Below are 23,274 nucleotides of genomic sequence, written 5' to 3'. Positions count from 1 at the left end.
CTTTCCCTGGCTTACCCTGGCATCATGTGTGTTTTTCCTGGGTGTCTTGCTATTAGCATTATAAACGAAAAATTTTATTTAAATGTAATTTAGTTACAGGATCTATTTCCTTTCATGGTATTTTTCCACTATATTTTTCCACTATCTCCCCTTTTTTGATTTAATTAGAAGGCTTTTTGGAAAATTTATAATGCAGCCTGCATAACTTTAAATGTTGATTTTTTTGCACAAAAATATGACTGCTTTAGGTTCATAGAATGTTAAGCAATTTTACCACGAAATGAAAATTTTGGTTAATACTTTTTGAATAATTACTTATTTCAAATTAGCCAAATTTAATTAATTTGAAAACTTGACAACTATTTTCTGTCAAATTTAATATTTTAACAATAATCTTAATTTACACTATAAATATTAATGGAAAGGATCACTTTACATCCTTGTGAAGGCTCTGAGCATTCCTGTTGTTAGGCTAGATTTAGACATAGGGTCTGTTAGCCAAGCCTCCGTTTATCTGGATTCTGATTTCAGCTGGACCAAGTCTCTTTCTGTTACCTGGGTCCCAATCTGGGCTGGGCATGGGAAGCAGAGAAGCAGCCATGGGGGCAGGAGACCTTCCTCAGAAGGGGTGAGTGTTCAAGCCCCTGCACAATGGGGGGGGTGAGGATCTGCGCCCCACCTCTGTTGGACCCCAAGTTCTCTTCTACTGCCTCCCCCGACTGTGCCTGTCTTAGGTCGTCCCTCCCTGAGGCATCTTACCCGTCATTGACTACCAGCCATCCTCTGGGCCAAGTAGGGTGATGTGAGGTTCAGTTCTGTCTCCTTGTTAACCTATGTTCCTCTGGCCTTCATGCCCAGCAACTGCCTTTGGATGCCCTCGCCTGCTGGCGGGGCCCTGGCATTGATCATAAGGAATCCAGGTTTCTTCCATGGTACCAGCTTTTCATGATCTCAGCTTGAATGGAGAGCTCAGATAACAGCTGTAGACAATTGGAATCCTTTTGGCAAAAAAGGTCAAGAGAGGTCAATACAGAATGCTTAAGTGCCTTCCCCAGGGGGCCTTCCACACAGTGGAAGGGAATAAACCCTTTCATGTCCTTAAGTTGCTTCCAAACATTCAAAGAATTAATTTATAAGTTTGTTTGGGATAAATGCACAATATACTGTTGTAAAGCATCAAAAATTATTAATGAAACTTGTAGAATAATACCATGCAAGAATATTCTTTGCTCTAGGTCATGACAACTTAATTTTAAACTCAAGGTTTGGAATGAGGAACCTAGTTTTCAAAAAAAAAGCAATTTACAGAAGCAGAGACAGCATGCCATCCAAATCACAGCTTTGGGCAAACACATCATCCAGAGTCCCTGGGTAACTTAGGTTAAACTTAGGCATGTTATCCAAATTACAGTCTCGGGTCTAGAACCCTTGGGCAACCTGGGTCAAACTTAGGCACTTTATCTAAATTACAGTTTTGGGTCTCGAACCCTTGAGTGACCTGGGTTAAACTTAGCACTTTACCTAAATTACAGTTTTGGGTCTCCAGAACACTGAGTTGACACATTAACTGGAGCCCTCTGACCTTGGGATAGCTGTGCTGTTCTTCCCAGGTAAAGGAAAAATGTGCCTTCTAAGACCAGTATGAAACTATAGTTTTTACCTGAAATGATTGTTACCATACTTCACTTTACCGTGCCCCAGGTGGTCTCTAGGCTGTTGGTTGTTGATTGTTTACAGCTAGCTGGTATGGCTCCAGGCACAAGATCTTCAGTCTGGCTAGATTCCTGATGCAGTTTAACACATGGTTTGCGGGTAGTTTTTATCGCGTGCTAACAGGTGGTGCGGGCCATTTTTGCTAATTTTTTTTGCACAAATGGCAATGTTCAGTAAAATTACCATAACTTTAGTTTACGTATTTATACGTTACCCGCATTCTACCGCTAGTCTATTAAAAAACGTATTAATATGTGTCCCGCGCTCTACTACACTGGTAGAATGTATAAATACGTAAAACGTATAAATACGTTTCCCACATACAATGTGTTTTAATATTTCTATTAGGAATCCATTTGGGTTTGGAAAAATTCACTGGGGATATACAAGCGTACCCTCTGCCAAAGGTTTATAATGGGTCAGGTCCCTTCCATAAACCAGATTTGGGATCCTTCCATTTAACTAGACCATTTTAGTAATTAAGGCTTGGTGCAGCCTATCCGTAGGTGATTTCTCCATCATCCCCCCTTTTTGTTTTTCTAGTTGAGATTTCAGTCGTTGATGTTGTCGTTCAATAATGGCCTGTCCTTGGGAATTATATGGTCCATAGGACTTTTGAAAAGGTGTCTACAGAGACATGTAATGCCCTAAGACATCCAAAAGGAGTATAATGTGTTACATCCATTTGCCAGATATGGTCCATTAACAAACCTCTAGGGTTGACTCCTGTATTAGGACCTTGAGGTAGATGTAACATGCAAGTGGGACATTCCTTGATAATCTGTTTTGCTTTCTGAGATTGAGAATTGTTTGGACAACATTTTAGCAGGCTGATGTAAAAGCTGATGAGATTTTGAGGCCTCTTTTAATAAAGCAACCAATTGATCAGCATGTGCATTTCCCTTAGTTAATGGGCCAGGTAATACACTGTGAGCCCTGATATGAGTGATATAAAAAGGGTATTTTCTTTGCTGCACAATCTGCTGAACCTTTTTAAACAGTAAGAATAAATTTTGCTCACTAAGCCATTTCAACCGAGCAGTTTCAATTCTACTTACTAGGCCCGAAGCATAAGAGAAATCAGAAATTATATTAATAGGCTGTTGGAAATCTTGCAACCCAGCATTAATAGGTTTTAATTCAATTCTTTGCACAGAAGTATGACTGGTCAGTATGACTCAGTCAGACTTTATAGTCTGATAGGCAGCTTTCCCATTAGATGACCCATCAGTAAAAACAGTTAAGGCTCCAGGAATTGGTTCCTGCCTAGTATTTTTTGGTATAATAATGGAGGTCTTATATAAAAATTGTAGTAGTTTATATTTTAATAGGTGAAAGCTAAGTTCCCCTAAATATACACTTAACCCAATTTGCCAATTTTAAGTCAGTTTGAAATAACATTTATTCTTTTAACTTTACTTCTAAGTTATGGACAGTAAATGACATTAATTAAATTTCTGGTATTAGTCTTTGGGTAAATTTACATAAACTTTGTTTAAGGAGACAAAACACAAATTATTTACTCTAGCTTATGAGAACCAATATATTGATTTTTAATTTTAGTTAGACATATGAAGGAAACCTCTTTTTATTTCCTTCCAGACACTTCTTTCTCACACAAGCAACAAATGTAAGAAACATGGTTGCCTTTTGAGATTTTAACAAATACTGCCGCAAAGCCATATACTTCAAGTGATTTTTCATTTATAGTGACTGTAATTATTGTCAGATTTAATATTTTAACAACAATCTGTAAATGTTAGCAATTATATTTTTAAAGCGTATCCCCTTTGGCTTATTTGCGTATACAGAGGAATCATGGGAAGCCTTCAGTAATCTTTTTTTTTTTATTTAAAATTTTTTTTAAAATATATTTTATTGATTTTTTACAGAGAGGAAGGGAGAGGGATAGAGAGTTAGAAACACCGATGAGAGAGAAACATCGATCAGCTGCCTCCTGCACATCTCCTACCAGGGATGTGCCCGCAACCCAGGTACATGCCCTTGACCGGAATCGAACCTGGGACCTTTCAGTCCGCAGGCCGACGCTCTATCCACTGAGCCAAACCGGTTTCGGCTTTCAGTAATCTTTTTTGAAGAATTTACTTTACTAGGATTCAACTGCTTACAAAGATAGTTATTTAAGTAAGTATTTTTGAAAAAGCAAAGCAAAGAAAGTAAATTTAGTATTTAGTAAACTTCTGATTCACAAGGGGCAAATGCTGCCGCACCTCCAGCCCAATTTAAAATGCAGCAGCAAGGAGCTTTTGTTATTTCAAATTACATCTTAAAATTCCACTGCTGTATTTTAAGAAATATTAAACAAAATAAATTGTTTTGCTCTTTCTCAGAGGCAAAAACTTAAAGAGAGAATAAACTTTTGAAAACATTTCAGGGCCTGTGAAATTTCTCAAAGTCATTCCTTGGTTATAGTTTTGAAATCAAACTTGAAAGACCATCAAATATATATATATATATATATATAATTTAAAGTTATATACTTCTTATAATTATTAAGAGATATTAATTAAATTTAAACTGGTTTTAAAATTTCCGCTGGGATCACAGAAATTGGATTACTGCTATCAGTCCCTTTTAAATTCTTTGACATAAGCTACTTAACTTTTGTTTAGGGAGGGAACATATAACCTTTAATTGTCCTTAGTTTAAGGAAAGTAGGGTTTTCTAGATTTAAGAGATTAGAAAAATGACTTAGCCTTTTAAAGGAATATGAGCTCTATTGTTGGCCCTTATAGGCCAATTGCTCAAAACATTGGTCTATCATACCACTGAAATTATATTAAGACCGTGATTGCTAATTTATTAAGCATTAAAAATATCTTCTTAAAAACAGTATTAAATAAATCCCCGAGGCAAGCACACTTTCTGCCCCATCTGCATTTCTGTAGTAAAATTCTGCCTTAAAGCTCCACCCCTGAAATCCCATTCTGCCTCAGTGAGAAGACATTCATTTTTGGCTAAATCAGAGGGAGGGGCCTTTGCTGTTTCAAGATGGCAACCCTCAGGGGTGCGGCAAGCCACGTGGCTGACATGGTGGCTGCCAAGTTACACAGCCCAAAATGGTGGCTGTCTACATTCTTCTTTTCAATTAAATTTGAAATGGTTTTTATATTAAAAATTTTCAGTTGAGATCATAAAATTAATCCTTTTTTAATCAGACCAATAAGCAACATATTTTGAATTCTAATTATTTCAGAGAAAACAAAAATTATTTTCTCAAAAATAAATTTTTACTTTTTAGGCATTTAGCTATCATAAATATACAATTTTTCCCAATTCAATCCAAATCTTAAACTTTTAGCTGGCAAGTCAAGTATTTAGCATTTCCCAATCAGTAACATTTTTAAGAATAAACTTTAAAAATGCAAGACATAATCAACCAACAGATTCAATTCTGTTCTTTTAGATTTTGTACAAGGCATACTCAGATCTCATTTAATTCAGTATTATGTCACTTCAAAATATCTAGACATAAGTTTTTATCATTTGATTCAGTAAACTCCAAGGTCTCAAATTTCCAGCAGCTCTGGAAAACCACACTTGAGGCTGGCAAGGCAGGCCTGGCCCAGCCCTTGATTTTAAAATGACCATAATTTTTTCTCTGGGGGAAGGTCAAGAAGCAAGCTTATAGCTACATTGTTTCCTTACGGTTGCTTGCTGGGGGGAAGTTTCAAAATTGGCCATGAGATCGCAGCCTGCAGGGTGGGGGGGACTGTTTTCCCCTGGCAAAATAGGTTTGGCCTACCCTGGACCAATCAGATGTAAATTGACCATATTCTTTAAGAATTTGCTACAGGCGGGAAGCGATTAGCCCCTTTCTCCTCTAGAAAGTCTTGGCTAGCCTTTTTAATTAACAAAGGGCCAGTTTTTTACTGGGCTACTTTGATTCAAATCCAATTATTATTTTAAGGCATTTGCTTTAGCAAATTTTCATAACAGAGACAATTTTACTGAATTTTCTTTTGGAGGTCTTAAAGTTAGCTTTGGAACAGGCTTCATTAACATTTCAAAAATCACTTTATTATGGAAAAATACCAATCTTGTTGCTAGAATCTAGCTAGCATTTCTACCCTGGGTCAAATTCGCCATTTTCCTTAGGAAATAATCAGTCTCGGGTTTTATTTTGTACAGTTGTAAAGAGACTCCAGCTCAAAACTCTACCTAGATGTCCAAAAATCAGATGATGCACGCATTAGTTTCAAGCCAGGTTTTCTCTTTACACATGAACAGAAATCCCAGATGCATTTTTTAAATTTTGTAAAACTTTTCATTTATGAGAAGGAGACTTTAAATTAGAATACTTGGGGAGGAGGCATCCATATTGGATCACCATGTGCTCCCTTTTCCTTTCCCCCACATCCTGCTTTGGGGAAAGTTTCAGCAAATGACTCAGATGGCATATATGTTCCCAAAGTCAAGCTTAATAGAAAAACAGATTTTAATTTTTCTTTTTCGCTTTCCAAAGTAATAGCTAGCACCCAAGGTGACCTTGGCTAGACTTTGCACTTCCCGACATGTTCTCAGGTAATTTTTAAACAAAGCTAGTCTTTTTGCGGGTGAGCCGAAAGCTTTGTCCTCTCTTCCCACCTTTGAATTTCTCCAAACCAGAGAGATTTGGCAGCGGGGTTTCATTAGATTTTAGACTCCAAATACAAATTAAGATTTTAATTTGGACAAGAAAACACATTAAGATGACCATGGCACTATTTTTTTTCAACCTGATTTAAAAAAGTACCTTTTTCAAGAAACCAAGGGTTATGTTCTATAATAACATGCAAAAAATATGAGATTACCTTCTAAAATTTTTAACACTTTAAACATGCAAATCAAAAGCCTATAATACAGTTTCTTAGTTTTTAAAAGCCAAATATACCTTTTTAAAGCCAAATCTACTTTTTTAAAGCCAAATCCTGCCCGTTGGTTAGCCTGGTTAAGAAAACGTTCCCAGTTTACTTACAGAGCCAGGCTTCTGTAGTTGATCCTGGGCATTGCATGTGGTAGAATTCCCCTCATCTTTTTTCGGTGACTTTTCCACACCTTTTCAGTGAAAACTTCCTTTTTTCGCTCCAGCAAAGCCTGCACTTCCAGATTACCCGTCAGGCGCCAGATGTCAAGTAACACTCCCTCCACATTCTGTGTGGAGTAGGGTTCGGTATCTGAAAGCGGAGCTGCACAGCAAATGAGAGAAAAGGACACGAGATAATTTGGAAATGTCGGGGAGCCAGGCGGGTAAGTCCAACTCAAGGAGAGAGACTTCCTCCGATGCTCTGGCTGCTCCAACCTTTTATTTGGTCTGGGGTAGCCCTAGGGTAAGGAGGTTTCAATGACACACAGATTAGGTCATAGCATGACCCTTAGGCAATTTACATGATTAAAGGTGGGGAGGGTGCTTCAGCTACCATTATCTAGATTAACTGGGTGGTATCTACATTAACTGGGTGGTACACAGCCCTGAACTTTGCTCGGGCTTCAAGGTTACTAACTTTTGGGGTCTCTGTCTATACTCAGCTAATGAAGACAGTAAATGGTTTCCAGCAGAATGCTCTGCTATTCTTTAGACGGCCTATTATTCTGAAAAAATAACTTTGCTTTCTAGCCTGCTTGAATAATGAGGGAGATAAACTTAGCTGTCTGACCTTGTAGGCCAGAGACTAGATATACCCAATGCCATGCCAGGTGCATTTTTTAATTGGATAGAACTCTGTAGTTTTCAAGGCTGCCAACAAGCACACTAAGGGCTGGCTCTTCCATAAAAAGGGAAGTTCTGTGTTATGCCCAGATTTCAGGATCCCCAAAAGACCACCAGGGAGCCAGCCATGTCCGATGCAAAAGCAAAGAGACTTTTATTCAAACCGGGGCTTGGCTCCCCTACTTACTGGCACAGCAGCAAGTGGCAGAGAGAGAGCTAGCCCGGTGGGAAGAGGAGTTTTTTAGGGGGGTGGAGTAAGGGGAGGAGAGGGGACTCTGGGCCCTGCCGATTGGCCAGGCTCAAGTCGGTGTCTTGTTACACAGGATGTGGTCATGTCTATGGCGCTCACTTCCCTTGATTGTCATTGGTTAGTTTAAAGAAGTCCTGGGTGTGGCTAGCAGAGGCTTGGGTTTCCGGGAAGAAGCCTTGCTGAGCACATGGTTGCCCAAAAATGAAGGATCCAGGGTAAGATGGAGGGCGTAGCCCTTACCCTGGGGCAAGATGGAGGGCGTAGTCTTCGCCCTTTCATTCTGCTTGTTGCTTTGCTTAGAATTTGGATTCATTTCCCTAAGCCCAGCGCGGTGAAAAAACTGTAACTCCAAACTCTCAGAGCGTTGCTTGGTTCTTGTCCGGTTTTTCTATAACACTGTAGCCATGAGTCCCTTAGTGACCTTGTCCATTCTCAAGGCTTTAAATGTCATTTACCTGTGTTGCCTCCCAAGTCTGTTTCTCCAACCAACATCTCTCCTGATCTCCAGACTCGTCTGTCCAACTGCCAATCCAACAGCTCCCTTCTGTTGCTAACAGACACTCAGCTCCAGCATCTCTTAAAATGAAGTCCTGTGATGCCCCTCAAATAGGCTGCTCCAGAGTCTCCCCATCTCTAATAGTAACTCTGTCCCTCTACGTGTATCCTCTGAGATTTTTGGTGACCTTGACCCCTCTCTCGAATGCCCCAGATTAACCATTAGGCTCGCTCTAAAGTCCATCTTCAGAAGGAACCAAGACCCCAGCATGCCCACTCTTTCCACCCTCCACCCCTGGAAGCCTCTCCAGCCTGGAGCCCCTCCAGCGTCCTCCTGCTTCCCGACTGCCCTCTCACCTCCCAGGTGTTCTCAGCTCAGCAGCCACAGAGATCCTTTAAAGGGGATATCAGGCCAGGTCTCTCCTGTTCTAAACTCTCCTGTGGTTCCCTCCTCACCCAGCACAGTCCCCGCCCTTCTTCCATTCTCCAGGCCCAGGAGGCCTGGCCTTGTCTTTATCTCATCTCCATTACTCTCTGCTCCATTCCCACACTGGCCTCCTTGCTTTTAAACCAGACACATTCCTGCCCCAGGCCATTCCCACTGGAGGTGCCACTGCTGGAAAGGACTTCCTTCCGATATCTTCAGGGATAATGCCTCATGTCCTTCAGTGCTTTCCTCAAGCCACCTTCCCAGTGAGGCCCCCACTTACTGACCATCCAAATCAAACAGACATGCTCTAGCTGGTTTAGCTCAGTGGATAGAGTGTTGGCCTGCAGATTGAAGAGTCCAGGCACAATCCTCTACACCAGCGGTTCTCAAACGACCCTTTCACAGGGTTCTCCTAAGACCATCCTGCACATTACGATTCATAACAGTAGCAACATTACAGTTATGAAGTAGCAATGAAAATAATTTTATGGTTGGGTCACAACATGAGGAATTGTATTTAAAGGGCCAGAAGGTTGAGAACCACTGCTCTACACAAACAAAGAAACAAAAAATACAGTCCCAGAAGATAAGGGCTGAGGGCAGGACCCAGGCCTGAGTCTAGGATGACCTGGACACAGGAAGGCCTTGCTGCCCACGGGTTTGGAGATGTTCCTCATTAGGACAATGTACAAGGCCTGGGGAGGTTTGAGTCCCTGTGATGAAAAGTCCTGGTGGGACAAGGTTCTACTGAAGGGAGAAGAACAAAGGAGCAGAGAGGTTACCCAGCTGAAGAGACCAGGGAGCCAACTGGCACAGCCCTGACCACACTCGGTCCTCACAGCCTCTCCTGTCCCCCCTGCAGCAGCCTCAGCACAGCAAACACACAGGATCTGAAAAGTTCTCAGTGCTTTCATTTATTTCTCAAATTTTAGGATCTTCTCCTTTAATTTTTTTTAAAAAGTATCTTTTTATTGATTTTCAGAGAGAGAGAAAAGAGGAGGAAGAGACAGATTGAAACATCAATGATGAGAGAAAAGCATCCGTTGGCTTCACTTGCATGACTCCGGTGAGAACTGAGCTGAAATCTGGGCATATGCCCTGAAAGGGAATCCAGCCATGACCTTTTCGCTCCTGGGTGGAAACTCAACCACTGAGGCACACCAGCCGGGCTGTTCTCCTTTAAGGAACCCATCACCCCTTCATGGCAAGAAGTGAAGAAGAATGCAAATCCAGACTCTTATTTCAATCAGGCAGTAAGAAGCTGCAGCTGAGTGCACCAGAAAGTAAAGACAGGAATGGGGAGGGCCCAGCCCCCACTTCTACTGGACAGGAAAGGCTGGGGAGAGGGTGTGGAGGGTAGGGGTGAGCTAGCCTCCCACCTCCTCACGTTATGCTGATAGGAACACACACATTCAGATGCCGTTTGCAGAAGGAAATCAGAGGTTCTTGAATCACAAAGTGGGAGCGTGAACAAATCTCCCATCACTCAGTCCCCGACAAGTGCCTCAGGCTGTGGAAGAAAATGATCATGAACAAAGTCAGTTCAGTGGCTGTAAGCAGTGACATTCTCAACAGCCCACCACAGGCTCACTATGTCCCAAAGAATCCCCATCACCCAGTCCTCTCCCTTTTCCCCAACCCCTGCTATTGTCAGGGTCTCACCGTTATAAACCGTGAGAAATAAATCAGAGCCCTGGGCACTATCGCTGCCTGGGGTAGAACAAAACAGGACGTGGTCAGAGCCCCCAGGAGAGGAGACTAAGGGAGGAACTATGGGGGTGAGGTTCCCTCATGGGATCCAGTCTGTACTATCACAGGATGTCAGGGGTGACCCACCATACTCACTGGCAGCCTGAGCATAGCGCCCTCCTTTCCCACCTGTGGGAAGAAAACATCCTGTGAGGACGTGGGCCATGAGGTCCTAAAGGATCTCCTAGTCCTGGAGCCCAGAGAAGTTTCCATATCTGTGACTAGAGACCCAGGGCAGGATCAGGAAACCAGAGGAAACTACACGTGTAGGGACTGGACCAACCACCCTCCTGGAGGTCTGTCCTCAGCAGGGACCTTCCGCCCTGGCCTGGGAGTGCTGGGAACCAGGCCCCATCACTAGAATCATCAGGTGATGAATCTGTCCCTCATTTCCACACGTGTCTGACTAAAGAGTGAGTGTCAGCACATAGGGCCCCACACTGGGCAACCACACGTGTGGGGATGGTACTTGCCATTAATGAAGCAGAACACACTTCTACCTGGGCTTGCAACCCCCAGTGAGACAAGACACTCGGGCCCCACCCCGTCCCTACCTGAGCGCTTCCTCCTCCACATCACAGCTCCAGCCACAGCTCCAGTGACGACAGCTCCAAGGATGACCAGGCCCACAACCAGGCCCACAGGGGGGATGGTGGCCCGAGGAGGCGGCTCTGGAAGGGAAGAGGGGTGAGAGCCCTGCCCCCCAGGCCTCAGCCCCGACCCCACTGAGGTCCTCCACAGGCCCCTGCCTCCCTGAGACCAGACTCTGTGCCCACACCCCTCCTCACCCCATCTCAGGGTCAGGGGTTTGGACAGCCCCTCGTGATGCACATGGCACGTGTATCTCTGCTCCTCTCCAGGCGGCACCACCAGGGCCGCCCACTTCTGGAAGGTCCCATCCCCCGCAGGCCTGGTCTCCACAAACTCCATGTCCTGGGTCTGCTCCTCCCCATCACGCTGCCAGCTCAGGCTGATGTCCGCAGGGTAGAAGCCCAGGGCCCAGCACCTCAGGGTGACCTCACGGTCCGAGATGGGGTGGTGGGTCACATGTGTCTTTGGAGGGTCTGAGGAGAAGGGGGAGGAAATTCAGGGACTTGGCACTGTCAGGGGACCCTCCAGCAGCCCTCATGTGACCACCTGAGCGTGGACAGGGCACCTGGGGAGGGCCAGGGAGCACACAAGCACCACCAGCCTGGACAGAGCACCTGGGGATGACCTCTCCTCCTTAGAAAGTTCTAGTCAGAGTGACACAGCCCAGGGCAGGAGGCAGGTCTCAGGGGAGAAAGGGATTTCTGGTCCTGTCCTGGGTGGAGGCCAAAGGACTCAGAAGAGTGGGGGTCAGACCTCAGATACACTGGGGGAGGGGCAGGGAGCAGGGCCTGAGAGAGCACGTCCCCATGGGTCCCTGAGCCACTGCAGGGTCAATGGGAACCGCTGCTCAGTTACTTCAGGCTGGTCTCCCCTCTAATTGTCCCTGAGAGACTGCACCCCTAGGTGTCCCTGAGAGAAGGGAGGGCGTCCCTGGATCTGAAAAGCCAGGCGGACTCAGTCTCCTGGCCCACAGGAGGGGGGTCTGACACTGACCCTGTGTCCTGTCTCCTTGTTGAGCCCCAGCCCCAGGGGAGAGGAGGGAGGCCCCAGGCCCCGGTACCTGCGCGCTGCAGCACCTCCTTCCCCATCGCCAGGTATCTGCGCAGCCACTCCAGGCACCTGCCCTCCAAGAGGTTCCTGAATCGCTCAGCCTCACTGGCCTCCTCCCACTTCTGCCGGGTGATCTGAGCTGCGGTGTCGGCCGCGGTCCAGGAGCGCTGGTCCTCGTTCAGGGCGATGTAGTCGGTGCCATCGTAGGCGGACTGGTCATAACCGCGGAGGAGGCGGCCGTCCGGTCCCATGTCACAGCCAACCAGCAACTGGAGCGTGTGAGACCCTGACCCGCCCGCGGGGATTAAACAGAAAATGAGAGTAAAACCGGGTCTAATCCCCGAGGGCTCCTCCCGGGTGGGGGCCGCGCGGGGCCCGCAGTCTCGGGGTGAAGCTCGCACCCGGACACTCGGGGCTTCCGTGGAGATGGGGGTCGTGACCGGCCCCGGGCCCCGAGGCTCACCCTCCTGGCTCTGGTTGTAGTAGCCGCGCAGGGTGTGCAGGTTCCTTCGGAAAGTCTGTGCGGAGTCCTTGGCGTTCCTGGTGCTCCCGTCCCAATAGCCCGGCTCCACCTGCTCCATCCACGGCGCCCGCGGCTCCGCTCTCGGCCCCTCCGAGTCGCTGTCGAACCGCTCGAATTGCGTGTCGTCCACGTAGCCCACGATGATGAAGCGGGGTCTTAGCTGGTACGGCCGGGACACCGCGGTGTAGAAATATCTCAGGGAGTGGGCGCCTGGGGGCCGGGAAAGGGGGACAGGACGGAGAAGAGAGGGGTCAGGACGGTGGGGTCTGGGGTGTGGGCCGGGGGTTGGGGGGTGGAGACGCCCTTTCCCAGGGTTCTGCGCCCCCGCCGGGTGCCCTCGCTCCTCCTCCCCAGAGGCCATTTCCTCCCGACCGCGCACTCACCCGCCCAGGTCTGGGTCAGGGCCAGGGCTCCCCAGAGCAGCAGGAGGAGAGTTGGAAGCCCCGTGAGCAGCATCCTCCTGGTCTGGGGTGTCTGAGTCCTGGTGAGTTTGCAGAGACTTCTAACTGGGAACGGAGGTGACGCTGATTGGCTTCTCCAGCACCTGACACCCAATGGGAGTGAGAACTGGCGGCGCGTCACCAGTATCCAGGAAGGAGGGCGCCCACACAGGTTGTGAGAGGGAGAAGTGAAACTGCGGGGAGGTGGGGACTCCACAACACTGAGCTTCCGGCTTCAGTCTCCGCCCTGGGGCTGGGACGTTGCCCTGACCCCTCCCCTGCACGGAGAGCTCTGTCACTCCCTCTCCCTCAGTCCTGCCCAGGGGCTGTGTGAGAACCAGGGAGACTCCCCAGGCTGGGACCAGCCCTTTCCTCCCTTCTCCTCCTGGAACCCCTCTCCCTGGAATGCACTCTGCCTCCCACCCTCACCTCTGCCCTGGACTCTTCTAGAGGGAAACTCACCCTGGGACCTTGATGCCAGAGAGCGAGCTCCCTGTGAGAGGAGGCGGAGGACAGGGTCTCCTCTGTAATCCTGGAGGAGTTGGGCCTGAAAAGACCAGTGAAGGGCAGGGGGACCACAGTCTTGGGAAGCCTGGACATCAGGAAGCTAATCTGTAAATGAGTGATTTCAGAGGCTTCATAGGCAAAGTGTCTAAACAGCCCCGCAGCCAGAGCTACAAAGCTCCTCAACTCTCCTTCCCGCACAGGAAGTGTGACTGGGGCTGTTACATTGTGAAGTGACCTGCATTCCCCAGCCCTGAGCTTGTCCCTGTGAGGCCCCCACACCCTCCCTACAGGAGCCCAGGGAGCATGTGTGACTGTGCATTTCAGCAGGAGCCTGTGCATCCTCACAGTCGCAGGTGCTCAGTGGGTCACAGTGCCCTTCCTTCACCGGCGCTCCTGCCCTGCCCATCCTTATGAATTACTCACATGGAAGCAGTGAGCACATTTCATCAGGACACAATATTATTTTCACAAACACGGGTTTTACTATTATTATTCCCATTTTACAGACAAGGAAACTGAGGCACAGAGAGATTGAGTAATGTGCTTAAGGTCTCACAGCTAATAAATAGATGTTGGAATGGCTTTCAAATGTAGATAGCCTGGCTCCAGAGCCTGTACTCTGAATTATGGGTTACTAGTTTGCAGTGCTTTTCTTAAAGGAGTTTTAATCATATATGTTTCTACAAACACTTCTTTTTGTTTGTATTGAGGGAACAAATTGTCTCTAACCCTTTTGCTTCTTTACTTAGTATCAACACAATTACTCTCACTATCACCACCACCACCACAACCAAAACACTTGTACTGAGCCAGCCCTTTAACTGCAGGATAGAGTGCTCAAAACAGGGAGACAAAAGGGTCTGTGACTCATAGCCTTTGCCTTCAAATAGCTTAAATTCCAGTTAGAAATGTGGCCATGTACTTGGAAGATAAATATCATTCCAGATAGTCGGGACAAAGTACTTTTTAACCGATTAACATAAGGTGGCAATTAGTTTATAGGCAGCCCCACAGAATGTATTTAGTATCAAATCCAAAGAACACCCTGCTAGCTCTGTGGATATAGTTACTATAGATCTATAAACCACATTTAAATCTCAGAGTTCCACTGCTTTAGAATCTCTACCTCCACTTCTTTTACTCACCCTTGCTTGTCCAGCCCTCTGTCTCTCACCCCTCAGGCCTCTTCACCCCTTTGTCTCTATCACCCTCCCACTCCTGACCGTGGCATTAGTGTCACCCCCTCACCTGCCACCTGGGGTCTATTATCCTCACAGGATCAGCTGTCCTGCTAATGTGAGTCAGGTTGTTCAGTTTCTTTCTTTTTTTTTTTTTTTTTCTGATATTGTAATTTGGGTCTTCTCTCTCTTTTTTTTTTTTTTTAATTAAATCTTTATTGTTCAGATTATTACATTTGTTCCTCTTTTTCCCCCCCCCCCCCATAACTCCCCTCCTCCCAGTTCCCGCCCCACCCTCCGCCCTCACTCCCCACCCACTGTCCTCATCCATAGGTGCACGATTTTTGTCCAGTCTCTTCCCACATCTCCCACACCCCTTTCCCCCCCCAAGAATAGTCAGTCCATTCCCTTTCTATGTCCCTGATTCTATTATAATCAACAGTTCATTCTGTTCATCAGATTATTTATTCACTTGATTCTTAGATTCACTTGTTGATAGATGCATATTTGTTGTTCATAATTTGTATCTTTACCTTTTTCTTCCTCTTCCTCTTCTTAAAGGATACCTTTCAGCATTTCATATAATCCTGGTTTGGTGGTGATGAACTCCTTTAGCTTTTCCTTATCTGTGAAGCTCTTTATCTGACCTTCAATTCTGAAGGATAGCTTTGCTGGATAAAGTAATCTTGGTTGTAGGTTCTTGGTATTCATCACTTTGAATATTTCTTGCCACTCCCTTCTGGCCTGCAAAGTTTCTGTTGAGAAATCAGCTGACAGTCGTATGGGTATTCCCTTGTAGGTAACTGAGTTTCTTTCTCTTGCTGTTTTTAAGATTCTCTCTTTATCTTTTGCTCTTGGCATTTTAATTATGATGTGTCTTGGTGTGGTCCTCTTTGGATTCCTTTTGTTTGGGGTTCTCCGCGCTTCTTGGACCTGTAAGTCCATTTCTTTCACCAGGTGGGGGAAGTTTTCTGTCATTATTTCTTCAAATAGGTTTTCAATATCTTGCTCTCTCTCATCTTCTGGCACCCCTATAATTCTGATGTTGGTACGCTTGAAGCTGTCCCAGAGGCTCCTTACACTATCCTCGCATTTTTGGATTCTTTTTTCATTTTGCTTTTCCGGTTGGATGTTTTTTGCTTCCTCGCATTTCAAATCATTGACTTGATTCTTGCGCTCCTCTGGTCTGCTGTCGGGCGTCTGTATAATATTCGTTATTTCAGTCCGTGTGTGCTTAATTTCTAGTTGGTTCCCCAATATAAGATCGAGGGTCTTATTAGTTTTCGTGTAGATCTCATTAAGTTTATCGGCAGCTTCTAAACAGTTCTTGAGAGACTTTAAAAGTGAGGTTCTGAACTCTATTTCTTCCATTGACAATTTTGTCCTGTTTCTTTGTCTCCGCATTTTGTTATGCTTCCTTGGTGCACCCCCTCAGGTTGTTCAGTTTCAGCTCTAAAAATGCATCTCACTCTGAGAAGCCTCTAGCAGGTAAGACATGGGAGCACAGAGGCTTTGGGTCAAAGTTGTCTCTTATCACATGAAGCTGCTTCTGGTACATAGTAGACAGTAAGTTAATTATTGTTGAATGAATGAATGGATGAATGACAATTGTATATTTTTTTATCCTCACCTGAGGATATTTTCCCATTGAGTTTTGGAGAGAGCGGAAGAGAGAAGGAAAGACAGAGAGTAATATCGATGTGAGAGAAACACATCGATTAGTTGTCTCCTACAAGCGCCCTGACCAGGGCCCGGGCGGGGGAAGGAGTCTGTCCGCAGGCTGACACTCTACCCACTGAGCCAAACCAGCTAGGGCAGTGGTCGGCAAACTGCGGCTCGCGAGCCGCATGCAGCTCTTTGGCCCTTTGAGTGTAGCTCTTCCACAAAATACCATGTGCGGGCGCGCAGGTACAGTGCGATTGAAACTTCGTGGCCCATGCGCAGAAGTCGGTTTTTGGCCTGGGCGAGTCTATTTTGAAGAAGTGGCGTTAGAAGAAGTGGGGGGTGGACATATAGAGAGGATGAACGAAAGGAGATAGAGGAAACAAGTATACAAGACAAGTGTGGATGGGAGAGTTGGAAGAGGTCGACCTCCTCGAATGTACCTCAGTCAGACTGAGGACGTTTTTAGCAAAGGCCAGCTTAGGAGTACCCTAATTAAGTTAATAACAATGTACCTCCTATATAGTTTAAGTTTAAAAAATTTGGCTTTCAAAAGAAATTTCAATCGTTGTACTGTTGATATTTGGCTCTGTTGACTAATGAGTTTGCCGACCACTGCTCCAGAGAATCCCACGGGCACAGAGGGACCCAAGATCACCCAACAACATGGTGTGGGATGGGGCAAGGAGCAGAGAGCAGCCCAAACAGAGGTCATGCTGGGCCCCTCAGAGGCAACCTCATCTGCACTCAGGCCTGAGGAGGCCTCCACAGAAGGCTCTGTGCAGTTCAGAAAGCGCCTAGGAGGAAGGGGAAGGTGTTCCAGGTGAGGGGGGAGTGAAAAGAGGGGCAGGGATGGGGTGGAAAAGAACGTGAAAGGTGGCCAGGAGCCAAACAAAGGAAGCAGTGATTGGCCCAAGGCACAATAGTTGTACTTTGTCCTGAGGTCCTGTCACCTCTGATGTTCAGGGAAGCTCTCCCGCCCGTGTGGGTGTGAACAGTGAACCTCCACGCCTGTGCATAAAGGCACAGAGCCCCTCTCAAGTGAGGAGAGGGTCCTGAGTCTTGCTGTTGTCTAAACATTTCTCCACGTGGTCTCTCTGTGATGGAAGGAAGGTCTTCTCCCTCCACTCAACTCCCGACCCCCAGACGCGGAGTGGTCCACAGATCTCACTCGCAGCAAGGGCAGGAATACCAGCCAGTTGAATTGAAGGAGAGAGAATGGGGTGGGTTCCTCTCAATACCATCTGGCCGTGGGTCAGTCTCTCTCTGTGTCTCTCACTAGGTCTTTGCAACAAAGCAATGGAGAGACAAAGCAAAAGCCAGGAGGAAGGGCCTCTTTTCCAGGGCCAGCATCATAGCCACATCTGGACCTGGAGGCTTGACTCGGTTAATGACAGGTAATCGTGCCGAATGGTAACACGATGGGAGCAGAGGGAGCCAGAGAGGTTAACTCCCTTCAGAATCCAATCAGGAAAAGGGAGGGAAGCAGGATGGGAAGCAGGCGGGAGACAGGGCAGAGGGGCTGGGCAGGGACTAACTGGGGAGCACACCACCCCCTGCCCCATCAGCCAAATCTCTGCCTCTCCTTCCTGGGCCTCAGTGTAACCCCCTAACACCAGGCTGTCTCCCTGGATTGCTTCTCCCTGTCAGCGCCAGACATGTCCACTTCCTGACGCCCCTGTCCTTGCTAACCCTCAAAGTCAGACCCCCATCCTGCCCATTGTTGCCCCATCCACACCCCTGCCCAGTCTTGGAGGGAGTCTCTCTGCTGGGAAGAAGATGATGGTACAAGGTGGTAGCGAACGTCCTAAAGATATATTCCCCCTTCCAACCTGGTTCCTGCCTGGACCAAGCTTCATTTCAACCTGTGTCTCTTTTCCAGGGCCTACCAGGCACCAGACACTGTGCTGGTACTGTAGGAGGTACAGGGAGACCTTCAGGAGGTTAGTGGAAAGCTCAGGGGCTTTGGGTCCAGATGAACACAAATGGCACTCCTGGCTCTGCCACTTTTTAACTGTGTGACCTTAGGCAAGTTACTCAACCTCTCTGGTCTACAGTTCCCCTTGTCTGTAAAAGTGACTGAAAATGCCGGCATAGGAGGGTTGCTGCACAGATGGCTGTGCACACAGTTACCCAGAAGGTACGATGAGAGAGAAGCCCCTGAGCGAGGCACAGAGTGCCATGAAGGTTCTGAGGCCAAGCAGCCCACCCAGCTGGAGTGTCTCTCCCCCCCTCCCTCCCCCCGCACCCCCCCACTCCCCACCCCCGGGACAGCATGTCTCTGCCTGAGAATTTAAACAAACAAGCAGACACTAGAGGTAGATGCAGCACTGCTGTTGTTTGCTGGGGGCCAGAGGAGGAGGACACCAGCGAGTGACCAGCGCAGTGCCACTCGGCTGGGGCAAGGCAAAGCAGAAAGATCTTCGCTCCAGCTTTGCCCTCTCCCCGTCCCCAGCAAGTGCCCAGAGCTCTCCTGGCTGCCTGCCAGGACCATCACAGAGTCAGCATAGCATGACCTGTCCTTCCTTTAGTGTTTATTGGTCATGGTTGGAAATGGAAGTGCAAATAAATAGATTGTTGTCAATGGTAATAAAATGCATCCTGCCTATTAGCCATGGAAATTCTCCTCCTTCTTAATCTTCCTCCTCCTCCTCTCCCTCTCTTCTTCCTCTTTCTTCTTCTTCTCTGCTTCCTCTTCCACCTTCTTCGTCTTTCCTAGCCATGGAAAGTCTTACATCTTAAAAGGAAATGACATGTTTGTATATCTTAAAATTGATTTAGAACAAATGAAAATTAAGTGCAATCACTCATTCTCTCTTTGGACACTGTATTGGTCATGTTTTCAGCTTAAATTACTCTAAACTCAGCAGCTAAAAACAACAAATGTGTGTTATCTCCCAGTTTCCCAGGGTCAGGAACCCAGGAGGGGTTGTCCTGAGTGCTTCTGGCTCAGGTGTCTCTCAGGTTGCAGTCACTTGTCAGCCAGGGCTGCATGGTCTGAAGGCTGGCTGGGCTGGAGGACTCGCTGACACATGGCTCACTCCTAGGGCTGTTGGCAGAGGCCTGATTTCCTCCCTGGATGGTCCCAGGAGCCCTCAGTTCCTAGCCATGGGGACTCGGCCATAAGGCAGTGAATGACTAGAGCTTCTTGTCCCAGAGCAAGTGATGAGAGAGAGAGCAACCAGTGTGGAAGGTGAGTGAGGTGAATGTCCTAGGCTGAGAGTCACACACATTCCATCAGCCTTACTCCTCAGTTAGAAGTGAGTCAGCAAGTCCAGCCCCCGCCCTCAAGAGGAGAAAATCGCTCCACCTCCGGAAGGGGGAGTGTCACAGATTAACACACATGTGAAAACCAAAGTTCTCACTACATGCTGTTTCAGGATTCTGTAAGTCAATGTTTCCTTTATCTGATTATTTCATTCAATGCTCTAAATTTCACTTTTGGAAAGTAATGATTAAAAGTTTGAGACAGAGCAAGGAGATACAACAATATTTGTAAGTTTTTCTTAGAGTTGCCTTTAGTAATAATGTTCCGTACAGTAGGTGGCAACAACATTGAGAACACATAGTAGCTAGATCACACAGTTTAAAGGCTGGGCTCCATAACAATAATGCCTTTAAAATAATTCTTTGATTTTTCTCAGAATTTTCAAATTCAGTTCATTATGAATGTCAAAAATATTGGCTAAAATGTCAGTTTGCGTATTCAGCATCTTCAAAACCTGTGTGTCGGGAAACTGATGTTCAGTCAGAAAAATGTGGATCTTACACTCGGTGTACATACCACCTTGTGTCCTGACAGCAATTGGGTGAGACGCTGTGGGCAGAGAGGGTACAGCCCTGCGGTATCACACCCAGCTGTCCCACAGCCGTGCTGGTCTCACTGACGAGCTGTGTTACCATCCAGCTGTCTGCAGTGAATACAGTGTCCTTCAGCCACCTCACTGCGGGACTCCTGTTGGCATTGACACTCACAGTCCTGTCCCCCAGATGTAATCTCTGTTCTCAGTCTTGCATTTCTTACAGCCTTGAGACTCTCTAAAGATTTTATAATCAGTGTATATATCTCCATAATAAATGTAATTTAGTTTTGCCAGCTTTAAATTTTCTGTACTGCATGGAGTCTTCTGAGGCTTAGCATTAATAAGGGTCATCTCTCATCTGTGACTCTCCTTCTTCTATTTCTAGCGTTGAAGTCTTAAATTTTATGTTTGGACTGAAATTTTGCTATTTTCCTACTGATTTATGTGTGGTCATTCCAGTTTTAGCTGCAAACATGTCTCCTGGGGCACAAGGCAAGAAATCCCCCTGAGGGGGTGGTCAGGGGTGGGAATGCTGGGCCCTGTGAGCCTGTACTTTAGCCAGACTCCATGATGCTCATGTGATTTAAAAATGCAAGTGTCAATTTAAACTTTAACCAGGAATGTGGAAGACTTCATGTTGCTGATATAGTTGTTCTGAAAATAAACCAACCTCAGCTTAAATAGAAGCATTAGGAGTTGAAAGCATTAGGTCCTTGGTTGCAGAATCACCTGGGCATTTTCTTTTCAGAGTATTAATTACTTCCTTTTCTTTCCTTTTATTCCATATCCCTTGTGTTTATACTTTTAACATATACACCCAGGTAATGCTTCCTTTAGCATAACCGCAGAGCATTATTTTATATGGTTAAGATATCTGATAATAAGCATAAAAGAAGAAAAGACAGAAGGAGGAATAGAGAAAAGACAGAATAAAAGAGAGAACAGGAGAGGAACTGGAAATAGCGAGTGCAGGTAACATTTCCTAAATGCAAGGAAACAGCGATGCAGACTAAAAGAAACCAAAGAGAGCCTTGTGACTTATTCACTGCAGAGCAAGGAACTTCCCCAAACTTTAGTGGCTTGAAACATAAGCGTCTGTTACCTCAGAAAGATAATACAAAGGCCAGCACAAGGGAGCAGATGCTGGAGGAGAAGTTGGGGAAAGAGAAGGATTTTACTGATGGAGTAAGAGATCGCTGGCAGAGAGATGGAAATGATTTTGTGAGTCTGAGTCCCCCAAGCAGCAGATTCTCAGGTGGGATTGCGCTCAGCAGTGTGTACCAGGGGGACGCCTGTCAGAGCATTTGGAGAGGGAGCCAGAACTCGCTGGGCGAGCCAGCAGAGCCAGATCCAACCCGATGGTCAGGAAGAGGAGTTTGTTAGACGTGTCTTAGGTCACTACTGGGCGATCTCAGTGAGGCTGAGCGAGGCCACAGGACAGTCCTTGAGCCACTGTCAGCATCAGAGGAGGCCCTGACCCCAGGAATGGCTGCCTGGGTCCCTGCAGGGCACGGTCACTGTCTGGGAACAGCCTGTGGGAGGCGGGGCCTCTGCACAGGGGCTGCCATGGATTTCCCAGCTCAGGGGTGGGGACCCCTATGACTTGCCTGGAGTGTGACCCAAAACCTTCCTCGTGAGGGGTCTGGGTCCTGGAACTCCAGCCCTCCTCATGCTGGGTTGCTGTACATGTCCATCCACAGGCACAGGGAGCAGGAGGGAAGTCCTGTACCCAGTTCCCCACATGCTCCTCTTGCCCCCACTGAGTGACAGCAGCCCCACACCCTGTGGCTCAGGGTCATTCCTCCTGCCTCACTTAGAGGGGACTCCTCCCCTACTGGTCTCTAGGCACCTGCAGTCCACACTTCCCTGGTGACAAACATAATATAGTTCGGGTGGCCCCTTGTAGAGCACCCCCACTTCTGAGAACCTGGACCTCCCACCCTGGAGAGCCCAGAGATGTGCAGACAGGAAGTGCAACATCCCCAGTGGGTGATGCTGAGTGATGGACAGTGGGGTCACCCTGCTTCCACCCCTTGTTCCTGGGCCCTCACACTGTTCCTGTTGAGAAGTCGGCACCACACAGAGGTCCCTGCCCCGATGTCCACGGGGTCCCGAGAGAGGTAACCCGTCCTCTCAGGGCGTTTCCTCAGAGCTGGTGCTTCCATTGCAGCTTCAGAAGCCTGTCCAGGGTCCTGTGTGGCCGGCAGCCCCTGGACGGTGCAGATGGGGAATGACCAGGGGATCCCATGGCCACAGCCCAGCCTGCACCTCCTTCCCTGGGACCTGGGGCCCCAGGTCTGATACTGTGCTAAGAGCAGGCCCAAGCCCATGGAGCAGGCATTTGGAGCCCCCAGATGGTGGTTCTGGCTGAAGTTCTGAGCACAGGAAAGGAGAGCCCAGCATGGACTAGGGGGCTGTCCTGTGAGGGTGACCCTCTGACCCTCCAAGAGGGCAGGGCTCACTGTAGTCACCTTGTCACGTGGTGGCTAATTGGTCACCTGAGGAAACTGAGCCACATAAGGGCCCGGTATTGGCCTCACTCTGACATCTGGACATGCAGAGGTGACCGTAGCCTTGGTAAGAGGGAGTCAGTGCTGCTGGCCCTCATCTCTGCCATGAGGTCCCTCCATTCCTGTGTCCGTACTGCCCGTCCTGGGCTGAGCGGTGATGCAGGCTGGCTGAGGTCGGTCTGTCTGCCTGGTTGTTCAGAGCCTTATGAGGGGAGAGTGTTTTCTGGTGGGTGCTGACGTGGTTCAGTCTCAGCCACAGATGGGCCTTGTCCACCTTATGATGGGCTGGTGGCCTGTAGAGTTACGACCTCATGGGGACCCAGAACCGGGCATGTGGGCACTTGTAGTCCCATGGCTGCTGGTGTCCCATGGCCACGTGCTCTGTCTTCTCAGGTCCCAGTCACACACCCAGAGCAGCTTCCGAAGCGGGTACTTGTGTCTGCTGTGGATGGTGGGGCCTCACCCTGAACCCCCGGGGCCAGCCCTGTGCTGCTCCACTGGTGCCTGGCTCAGCTCCACAGCGTCTTTCCCACCACTGACCCCAGCGCCGGGGGGGCTGCTGGGTGGAGGCTGACTGCGCCGGGATGTGGATCCGCTGCCGTGTCCTGCCAGGTCCCCGTCCCACTCAGAGCTGGCAGCCTCCATGTCACCCTGAATGTGGGC

The 23,274-nt window shown here is 47.5% G+C and overlaps 2 protein-coding genes across 3 annotated transcripts in view; both read right to left on the bottom strand.

Moving 5' to 3' along the window:
• Positions 1-9,489: 9,489 nt before the first annotated feature.
• Positions 9,490-13,025, bottom strand: LOC132237215 (patr class I histocompatibility antigen, A-126 alpha chain-like). The gene is made up of 8 exons (XM_059701394.1): positions 12,895-13,025; positions 12,452-12,721; positions 11,999-12,274; positions 11,136-11,411; positions 10,902-11,018; positions 10,444-10,476; positions 10,261-10,308; positions 9,490-10,108 (listed from the first exon to the last, which is right to left on the bottom strand). Exons 1-8 carry the CDS (start codon positions 12,965-12,967, stop codon positions 10,104-10,106), a joined length of 1,098 nt encoding a protein of 365 aa, XP_059557377.1. The 5' UTR covers positions 12,968-13,025; the 3' UTR covers positions 9,490-10,103.
• Positions 9,490-23,274, bottom strand: part of LOC132237214 (class I histocompatibility antigen, Gogo-B*0103 alpha chain-like) — a 91,103-nt gene continuing 77,318 nt past the window's right edge. For both annotated transcript variants that reach the window (XM_059701389.1, XM_059701391.1), the window contains one exon: positions 9,490-10,108. In XM_059701389.1, coding sequence (XP_059557372.1) covers positions 10,104-10,108 — 5 coding nt within the window. In that variant the 3' untranslated portion in view covers positions 9,490-10,103. The remainder of the gene's footprint in view (positions 10,109-23,274) is intronic.

Source organism: Myotis daubentonii, chromosome 6, assembly GCF_963259705.1.
Source record: "Myotis daubentonii chromosome 6, mMyoDau2.1, whole genome shotgun sequence".
NCBI classification, from domain to species: Eukaryota; Metazoa; Chordata; class Mammalia; order Chiroptera; family Vespertilionidae; genus Myotis; species Myotis daubentonii.
The sequence above is the reverse complement of the archived record's forward strand: the minus strand, read 5'-3'. Positions and strand labels throughout refer to the sequence as shown.